The 10841-nt window shown below is 42.4% G+C and overlaps 1 protein-coding gene across 1 annotated transcript in view; it reads left to right on the forward strand.

Annotated features, from left to right (window-relative positions):
- Positions 1–7091, forward strand: part of CTSD (cathepsin D) — a 31446-nt gene extending 24355 nt beyond the window's left edge. Inside the window, exons 5-9 of the mRNA XM_033155058.1 lie at positions 374–573; positions 1513–1635; positions 1956–2100; positions 3355–3453; positions 4055–7091. Of these exons, the coding sequence (XP_033010949.1) occupies positions 374–573; positions 1513–1635; positions 1956–2100; positions 3355–3453; positions 4055–4225 (738 nt within the window). The 3' untranslated portion in view covers positions 4226–7091. The remainder of the gene's footprint in view (positions 1–373; positions 574–1512; positions 1636–1955; positions 2101–3354; positions 3454–4054) is intronic.
- Positions 7092–10841: the final 3750 nt, after the last annotated feature.

Genomic DNA, 10841 nt, shown 5'->3' on the forward strand with positions numbered 1-10841 from the left:
CTGTGTCTAGTTCCTGTATTCTGTGTTTGTGGGTTTTTGTTACACTAGTTTTTGTTGTTGCTCACAGCCTTGAGCTTTAGAAAAGCAGTTTAATCGCTTAAAATTACAAAATGAATACAATAGCGAGATGATAGTGGAAGTTGCACGGCTTCTAAGAAGGCAACTGCATGCTCCTTATTAGCATTTCTGTTTTTCAAGATTGCTCTGTTGGTTCCGTGTGCCTTTATATGGCATGTATTGAGAAGGGAGAGATCCTGGCACCACTTGAGCATGTTTTATCTTACTAACAAGAGAATGACCCCGTATTTGTTCCAATAATGGTGTAAATGTGTCTGTTTTGGGTTCTCCTAACCTCCCTTTCTCTCTTGCCCAGATTGGTGACCTGACTGTCCAGAATCAGTTGTTCGGTGAAGCTGTCAAGCAGCCTGGTATCACTTTCATTGCTGCAAAGTTTGATGGCATCCTTGGCCTGGCATACCCTAAAATCTCTGTGGATAAAGTGAAGCCTTTCTTTGACAATGCAATTGAACAACAGCTAATGGAGAAAAACATATTTTCCTTTTATCTAAACAGGTGAGAATGTAACCTTGCTTGAACTTGTGTGCCAAGGACCAAAGGGAAAGGCTTTTCCATCCAAAATAAACGCCTTAATTATTTCATACATGTGGTGGTGGTGCCTACATTTGCTGCATAAAGATAAAGCCCTTTTAAGAAGATGGAAAGATTATGTGTGGCACTCATTAGGAGAAGAGGGAATATCAGGATGTGATGGACAGGGGAAGAAGTTCCTGTTTGTCATTTAGAAATGTCCTGATGTCCTTTGACTCATTTCTGTCTTGTGACTCACACCCAATTCTTTATTCTTTTTTTAAAAAAAAGCAATGCAATGCAATATTTGCACACCAAAAAAATCAGTGCATAACATTGATTACTATATTGTGCAAATCACCTGATCATGAATAAAGAGTCCTGCAGCATCATATAAGAAAGGTCCCATTGTTACTGGGTTTCCCCAGCAGGGTATGCCAACACCTATGAAAGGGCTAAGGGAACAAGCAAATGATCACGACACAGGTGTAGGCTCAGAATGGTCTGAAGGCTAGCAGTGCAGCCCTATGGGAAACCGAACGCAGACCAGTCTTGAGCTCTTTAGATAGACCACCATGGTGTGCGTGATAAAGGATTGCCACCCAATCTGGTGCATGTGTTACTTGGGGATATATCTGTTGAGTTCAGTTTGGGCTTTCTCACTGGTAGGACTGCTTAGGATAGCAGAGCTGTTGAAATCCAGACTTGAAGAAACATGCCGAGTACACAAAGGATGGCATTGCTTCCCTTGGATTCTGGGGGCCTTTTCCCTATCCTGCATCACTTCTGTAACTTTTTCCTTACATGCTTTTTCCACTTTACATTTCCACAGTTCATTGAGTATATTGCTCAGAAGCTATGGATCCCCCTCTGTTTTTGTACTAATGTTTTCTTTCTCCACTTGTGTGCTGCTGCCTCCTCTAGGGATCCGAAAGCAGCCACTGGAGGTGAATTGCTTTTCGGTGGGGTGGACCCACAATATTATACTGGGGACTTCACCTGGGTGAACGTCACTCGCAAAGCTTACTGGCAGATCCACATGGACAAGTGAGTTGTTTCTCTCTTCTGTTTCACAGGTGCACAGGGGGGTCCATAGTTTATTAGCATATAGATTGCCTGCAACAAAGCGTTGTTCTATATCCCCAATGGGAGCTGTGTAACACCATGTAGGGCTTGCAGTAAGCGAGGACTCCGGGGGGGGGGGGAGAAGGAAAACCCCACTCTCCTAAAATCTTCCATGCTGTGCCATGTAGCACAGAAGGAGTTAAGTCCCCAATGCTGAGGATATTGCTACACCCAACTGCACAAAGGTAGATAGAATTGAATTCTTAAAAAAAAAAAATCTGGGTATTGTTGTCTTCTTCCAGGGTTGATGTTGGCAATGGCCTGACTGTGTGTAAAGATGGCTGTGAAGCTATTGTAGACACCGGGACCTCCCTCATTACAGGCCCAACAGACGAAATTAAGCAACTGCAGAAAGCCATTGGAGCTAAGCCAATCATTAAAGGACAGGTAACTACAAGTGGGGAATGGGGTGAGGTGGTGGGTCTAATGTTGGGACATCCGTATGTGCAGCCTGACTACTGTTTCTGTCAGGGCTGGCTAGCCTGGGACCCTCCAGATGTTGTTAGACTCCAGCTCGACTCAGCTTCACACATTGGCTACACTGGCTGGGGCTGATGGGATTTGGGAGTCCAACATCTGAAGGGCCACAGGTTCTCTAGCCCTGCTTTTTATATACTGGTTTTGGTCTCGATTGGGTTCCAATACAGCCAGTAGCTTGGACTGCTACCTCAAAAGCAGTTCAAAGCAGTTCGTATGTTGGGTGACCTTTATGTTACAGTACTGCAGCTTTCCTCCCACAACCAAACCTGCTTAGGAAGAATTGGCCATAATAAGTTCTATACGCCTTTCCTTCTACCTCACCTCCATTATCAGAGGATTTTCAGGTCCATACTCTTGTCTGGTTTATACAACAGCATGCAGGACTTCTTACAGTGTCAACATCCCACATGTTGCGCTTCACATAGGCACTTGTGCATAATGTTAGCATGCCTGTGATGAGCAGCCTCTGCAGGTGCGCCAACGACATCCTGCCATTACATGCAAACAGACCAGTGGCTGAGGGAAGGATGCTTAAAATGTGGCTCAAGTGAGGGCTGAACCCCTTACACTCGCAAAGGGCTTATTTGTAGCCTACATGCTGTGTAAGCTGGGTCTCAGAGAACTCCCTCAGCCAGTACCATAGGAGGAGAAATTCTGCTAAGTTCAGCTTCAGCTACCGCTTCAGCACTTTGAGAATTGCTGTATAATGATAAATTTCCCGTCTGTGTAGTTCTTAAAAGGTACAGCAAGGCAGGTCCACTCAAGATATGGATCTTCCATCTCTTTAACTGCCCAGACGTACGGCTTTTTTGTGGGAAAGGCATCAGAATGTGGCACTAATGAAGTGTAAGAGGTAGTAGTAGTAGTAATGTTTGGGATTTTTATAGAGAGCTTAACGTTCACTGTAATCCTAACAATGAGCAGTGGCTCAGAGCTGCCCCTGTACTGCAGATGGTGACGAGATGTTTGTTGCCAGCAGGGAAAAATCCAAGGGGTGCCCGTGTTCCAGGAAGAAGAAGAATAGCCTAAACAAGTCCCTTTTAGGGAGAAGTATGGAGTGTAGGAGTCACTAGCTAGTTCTTGTCTACACACCTTCAGGAGTCAAAATTCATAGCTCTACAACAAGGTTCTTATACTTCCGATTTCTTTTTCTTTTTTCAGTACATGCTTCCGTGTGATAAGCTGTCTTCCCTTCCCACTGTGAACTTGGTCCTGGGAGGGAAATCCTATGCCCTCACTCCACAGCAATATGCCTTGAAAGTAAGTTCAAAACTATTTCTGAGATCATCCTAAGAACGCTCACCAGCCTATCCTTGACACAGCAATTTTGGGTCCCCCATGTGCTTTTATTGATGTGCATCCAGCATCTAGATTTGTTATATCTGCACTGGATCCTATGCAGTTCAGGGAAATAGCCAGGACTCTTAAAAGCACAATGGACTCTGCCTTTGTGTCTTTTTACATTGTAGTTATTTAAACCTTAAGACTGAGTTCTCTCATTGCATACCAGTTACTTAAGTGAAGGATTAGTGAGCAAATTCTTTTCGAACAGGGGAAGGAGCAGGAAGAGGACTGAAAACTAATAAATATTTTGAGGGACAATAAATGCTGCTTAAGTGGTCAATGCACATCTATAAAACATTGTTTGACCACTGCTTTTCTACAAGGATATGTGTGTGGGGGGGGGTTGCATTGAAGAGGGATTGTATGCATTATCTTCTTCAGCAACTGGTGGCTCTAGGTGCTCCTGAACACTAAACCCCAAAAGGAAGTAAACAAGGTGCAACTATAGAGAAGTCTAATATGCTCTCGTTCACTCTCTCTTTTTAAAAACAACAACACACCTTTTCTCTCCTTGTAGGTTACTGTTCAAGGAGAAACTCTTTGCTTGAGTGGATTTTCAGGCTTGGATGTCCCACCACCTGGGGGACCTCTTTGGATCCTGGGTGATGTCTTCATCGGCCCTTATTACACCGTGTTTGATCGAGATAATGATGCTGTTGGTTTTGCAAAAAGTACTGGCAGTGCATAAATGCAACTGACAACCACCTCCCACAGTCCCCCTCTCTCTCCAAATTCACTCACAAACACACTGGAGTTTTCTACTGTGTCTTGTAGGCATTCGGAGCAAAATCAGGAAAGTTGAAAGGAAAAAAAAAATGACACTTTAAAATTTAAATAAGAAGGAGCAGAGATCTTTTTAAAAAAATAAACTGAAAAGCTACTAGTGACCATTGAACAAACACTTGTCCTTCCTCGAATGACACAGGCCATAGAAAAGTTATAATAAAAACATACCTAAGGAGCCCCAGCATTGTGTGAACTCTTCAAATATCTGGCTATTTGACATGCTATCCCTTTTTAGCCATAAGAACTATAAATACCATATTCAAATAAACACAGTTGCAGGGGATTGGACTAGATGAACTCTTTGGTGTTCCTTCCAATCCTACGATTCTATTATTTATCCGCTCCCAAAGAGAACCCTTTATACATGCTTTTAGATTCACTTGCCTAGCTGTTCCCTATTTTTAATTTATTGATATATATATATAAAGGCAACATAGAAAACAGAATCTTTCACAGTTGTTTATGGGGGCAGTGCTAGGTATTTGGTAAGTTACCACGGAATTTGCATTGGGCTAATGATCCCGTAGTATTTCTTGCATTGTGGGGATGTGGGATATAGCAAAATTGTCCCGATTTGCATTTTTAAAAGAAACGTAGCAGGTCCACACTACTTTGGGTTAGATGAGCTCCAATGAGTAGAGAGTCCTTGGGAAGTTATAAATGTGGAAATGGGTATTTCTATAAGGTATGATTGGGTTCTCCATCTCCTATTTTATAAACGGCCAGAGTTTTGATTTTGGTCTGAGTGACCCCCCATTCAGGTACTGTAGCTTCACAATACATTGTTACAACTTCTTTCTCTTGGTTTCCCAAACCTTACATAATTCCCAGCTTCCTTTGCGGGTGTAAGGAAAGTGACCATGATTTTTGTGAGATCTTTCCTGCTCAAGGTTGCTTTGGAGATGCGTCAACTTGCGAAATAAGGCCTCTCCCCACACCCCACTATTAAATCAAGTCACAACTACTCTGACATTCGTTTCTCAGTACTGCTGCCAGTACAGAAAAATCCTGTAGATAGCTTGATAAAACAGGGAACCTTGGGTGTGGGCCAGGTTCAACCTGCCCTTGTAGAAAGAAGGACTGATCTTCCTGCTCATCAGCTGATGAGCAGGGGGGTTTGAATCCTGCTTGGTCACTCTCACCCTCCAACCCAATGGGCCAACTTTGGCAGGTGGCCAGGATCATCCTCCTGTCAAGAGTTGACCTGTGGGTTGTGGGAAGATTAAGATCCGGCACGCCGGGCCAAAAAGGTTCCCCACCACTGTTACAAAACTTACTCTGCTATGAGAAGCTTGGTCTAGGATCCCAAATCGTATGAACAACTCTGCACAGATTGATTCTGGTTACCTAGACTTTTACAAAAAGTGTTTTATAAAAAGAGCTGCCTCTGCATTGGCGTCTGATTTTGGCCTGGCAAGCAGAACACATGGAGCAGCCCTTCAGGACAGGGAGGTGGAGGTAAGCTAGGTAGATGTTAGTTGAACAAACTGGAACGTCGTCGTTTGCGTGGTAAAGGAAGTCTTCCAGTATCTCTTTAGATAAATTTGAAATGTTCCATGATATTTTGGACCCCAGCCCTAAGGTTGCGAGACAGCACGGATAGCACAGAACACAACTTTTAGATTAAACAAAGAGCTGTTCTGATGTAGAGCCAAGCACACTTCGCTGAAGATGCTTTATTTTAAACTAGATGAAATCTGGTTCATGAAGAGCAACACAATAGAAAAGCTGGTGAACACAGGGGAGTAAAAGGCACCTGGAATTTGAACATACATTTGTGAATATGCTGCATGTCCTAGACTACAGCCCCCACCCCACCCCACTCTCCTGGTTGGGTTGCATACTTTGGAATGCTGATAAGCATCAGGATATCTAGAGAAAGCTATAACTGCTTGGGATTGCTAACAAGATGCTGCCATTAAAAAACCATGGTGTGTCTGTAAGCTTGTGAAAGACACAGAAGTATATTGGAGATGTCATTCAAACTGTAGCATCCTTCCCCAACCTGGTGCCCACCATGTTGACTGGGGCTGGTTGGAGTTGCAGTCTAAAACATCTGAAACTACCAGGTTGGGTGAGGGAGCTGTAGCGTGTCCTGAGTTGCGATGGGTAAATTGAAATACACTAATTTAAAATCCCTGCTTAGCTCCTCCTAACAGTCTTCAACCCTGAACTAGTAATTCAAGGTCATTGAATAGCTTCTCACTGAGTAATATCCATTACAAATACTCTAGGAACTTTCATTTCAAACTTAAGTGCCCAAAGCTCTTCTTAAGAGAAGCTATATAGAAAGTGTCTTAAATTTTCTTTAGGTGGTCATTCATATCAGGATAAGATTGAACACATCTTTTGTCTTGAAGAGATTTTTATCATGAATGCCGTATATTATATATAAAAAAGTATCTCTCGCTCATTAACACTGAGTGGGCTGATTGGATGGTAATGGTATATGTTTCAGTCTCTTAGAGGCAACTGCTAACAGCAGTCTAACACCACCACCCCTTTAAAAGGCATGTAGCATAGTCTGTAAAGGAGGAGAGCATTCTCTGCAGACCTTTGGAAGGTCAAGTAGAGGAATCGGTTTGGAATACATTTAGAGCTGCTGGATCTGTAGCTTGCCACTCTCCCCTTGTTTTTGCTTGCTTTTTCTAAATGTGTAAAATGCTCTTGTGGCTCTCCTGTTGGGCAGATGCAAGTTGTAGCTGATCTCCACTCAATTTGCCATAGAAAAATTGTAATGAAAAAATAAAACAATTTTGTCTCCTCTACATTCCATCTTGTGTCATCATTTGAGTGGTTTGGGTGGTGTTTTCCAAGGAACCAGATGATCCATTCAGTACAAGCAGTGTCCAAACTGTCTGAGAAAACAGAATGGTAATCCAGAATGGAAAAGAAGGCACAGATCATTATGTTTACAGCACAATCCTATGCATCTTTACTTTGAAAAAAGTTCAAGGGTGATTACATCCCCATCCCCGTCCCCCTCTTGATGGAATGGCCCTGTGGTTTCCAGAGCTGCTCTACCAGTAGGTTTTGCAATAGAATTGGTGGGTTTCATGTAGGCAACAAACTAATCTTTTTCCAGACTGCTGCTGGCAACACACTATGCAATGGCCGTACATCCCACATATCCCATCTACTAGGAATTGGTATATCCTTTTAAAAAGAACACAATTGACCGGCAGTTGGTTTGACATTTTGTTTATTGAAACTACACCTTCCTTGAGAAGTGCATTGTTTCTTGAAAGCTGAGGCGGCTGCTGCTGTGCTAGGGTCTGCAAAATGTTCCTAGTTGCTTCTTAAGATGGGGAGAGCTAGCAGCAAAAGACACTGACTGGAGAAGACTGAGGGAGGGGGTGGACAGAGGTGCTTTCTACTCACAGTAATTTGATTTACGGTGCCTAATTTCCATATGGAGCAAGCAAATCAATTGCCTCTCCAAATACAGTCTTGGTTCTTAATCTAAATTTCATTAAGCCACACAGGTATAGCGCCACCACAGGCCCCAAACAGAATTGTTGCTTATGCCTGTGCTACAGAAGCAACTTCAAAGTTTTGATAATGATAGGCTGTATCTGACTTAAGTAAAATCTGTGAACTTGACAAACTTTCAAGTTCATTGATTTCAGTGGGTCTACCCTGACGTAATTGGATACAACCCGATAGTTTGCTAAATATATGCAAGATACAAATGTTTAGTTGTGACACAGAGGCTATGCTTGTCTTTAAAAAACACAGGTCTCCCTACCAGAATGCAGTCACATGACCTATTTTTTCTGTGCCATGCATAGTTTTTTTGTGCCTGTCTGAAATAAACATTTGACAGCCTCAGCAGGAGTACTGTTTGCTGCCATATATGCTATATCAAATCAGTGCAGTGAAATGGATTCTATTATTATTTTCTTTCTTACTTTGAATACCTTGTTGACAAATTTGCTGAACATTAGCATATGTGATAGGCACATAAAAGAAAGTGGGCAAGCAATTCTCAGCATGGAAAGAGCAATTCCAAGGAGTGTTGCAAAATACAGAAGAGAGCAGACCCTATGCATTTAATTGCTGTAGAGAATAGTTATGCTGTTGTTGCTTAAAGGTCCACTACTTGCCATATGATGCACTTAAAAGTGAATAGGTGAACTTGGTGAGAAGTGGAGTAACCTAAGGTTATTGATTTGCTCTACATAAGACAAGGATGGGAATCGTGTGGCACTCCAGATAATGTTACAGGTGGGTAGCCGTGTTGGTCTGCCATAGTCAAAACAAAATCGAAAATTCTTTCTAGTAGCACCTTAGAGACCAACTGAGTTTGTTCCTGGTATGAGCTTTCGTGTGCATGCACACTTGTGTATCTGAAGAAGTGTGCATGCACACGAAAGCTCATACCAGGAACAAACTCAGTTGGTCTCTAAGGTGCTACTAGAAAGAATTTTCGATTTTGTTTTGACTCCAGATAATGTTGGACTAAAATGTCAATCCTTGTTCATTGCTGGGGCTGATTGGAGCTGTATTTTAGCACCATCTAGAGCAGGGGCAAGGAACTTTTTCAGCCTTCTAGAGGACACATCATGCCAGTGGTGAACAGGGCCAGAAGCATACGTGGGTGTAGCAATGAGTTAATTTTACCTTTTGTACAAAAACCTCTTTCTAGGCAGTCGAACATCCCTCTCCCAGGCAAGGAGAGGCAAAAAAGCACATGAGGGTACAAAACAGGGCTGCTGGTGAGGGCTGTGACCTAGCAAGAGTGGGTATGGCTTGGGAGGTTCGTGAGGATCCAAGAATGAGGACCTCATTTGGCCTCCAAGCCTTAAGTTCACTATCCTCGCTAAGCAAGAGGACCACCAGTTCCCCCACCTCTGATAAAAGCAATGGCAACAGCCTCAAACTGAATGTTTCACCACCTAGTAAAGACATTTTATTGTTTGGGAAACTATTTTTACTTGCAAAACTTCCATAAGTGCTTTCCGTTTCTTCTGCTCCTTTGGTTTGTTTATTATCAGTTTCCTTTGGGATGGGAAATAAAAATGAAGTGTAGTTTAAAAGCCTCTATCTAGAGAGGAGGGGTGGGGCAACACATAGATACTTCATGGAGGCAGCAGGCACAAGCATACCCACCTACTGATGTACAGTACAGCATTTTGAGGAGGTGGCAGAAAAGAAAGATTGATTGCTGCTGTTCTGTATTGCTTACCTCTGTGTATCTGAAGGTTCTATGAAGCTGTCCTCGAGATCCCATCCTGTGACTTCTTAGAAGACAGCTGGATACTTTACATCAACCAGCATCTTTCAATTTTTCATCCTGCCTTTCCTTAAAGGCACTAAGGTTGGCATAGATGGGGTTACCAGTATCCTCAGACAATAGCTTTATGTGGTTAGGATTGGGTTGATTTAAACAGAGAGACAATGGCTTGCCCAAGGTCTCTCTAGCCCAAAGTGGATTTAAACCAAGATCTACATGGTCAGAAATATATCACTATGTGCTCACTAGCATACATATGTCTATACATCTTTCTCTCTTGGTAGTACTATCTTGGCTACATAATTCTACAAATCCTTCATGGAAGCCATCCACAAACCCCATGGGAAAGGTAATTGATATATAAAAAACGAACCTCTTGGCATTTATTATAAGCACTTTTTAAAGGAGACAGACTACAATGAAACTCAGCCTGCCTATTAAATGGAACAAATCGCAGGCCCAAGGCTATCAGCTGAGAGGAAATACAGTATCTCAGGAAGTCATACTGGAACTGAAGATATTTCCTGACTATCCTCCCACCCCCAGTTAAGTGGTAACTAGAGACATGGCCTTCCCTTGGTATGAAAGAACTTATTCTTTGAGTCCTGCCTTACAGAGCTGTTGCAAGGGTTACTGATGTATGTGACGTGCTTTGAACTCCTTAAATATGCTATATAAATGCAAAGTATTGTTATCTATTTAGAAGCAGACGAGTATGCCATGCAACAAGGGCACACAGAGAGAGCTTCCAAAGCAGCATTTTTATTTTATTTTTTGAGATGCTCCTTATTCTATGCACAGGCTACCCAGTCAGAGCTTTCAGAATCTCAGTGTGCAGCTGAGATGATTCCTGGAGGAAATATTGTTAGGTGTTGGGCAATAGTTTCTTCCAAGAGAAGCTGGAAATCAAAATCAAAAGGTGATGTAGTGCATAGTTAAGCAATGGAATCTGTTATTAGAAAATGTGAGAATGGCTACCAATTTAGCTTTAAATGGAGATTAGACCAATTCACAGAATATAAGATTACTAATAGGTGCTAGTCATGATAGCTACATGCTGTCTTCAGAATTGGAGGCAGCATATTTCTCAATACCAGTCATTGATGAATAACCCCAGGAGAGGTTGCCACCATGTCCCCATTGTAGGCTTCCTGTCCATGTCTGGTCAGCTATTGTAAGAAAACATACTGAAATGAAACAAATCTCAAAGTTACATAAGGGCATAAGAAGCCAAAGGTGCATCTAGTTCAGCATCTTGTTCTCACAATGACCAACTAGATGC

This window comes from Lacerta agilis, chromosome 1 (assembly GCF_009819535.1).
Source record: "Lacerta agilis isolate rLacAgi1 chromosome 1, rLacAgi1.pri, whole genome shotgun sequence".
Taxonomy (NCBI): Eukaryota; Metazoa; Chordata; class Lepidosauria; order Squamata; family Lacertidae; genus Lacerta; species Lacerta agilis.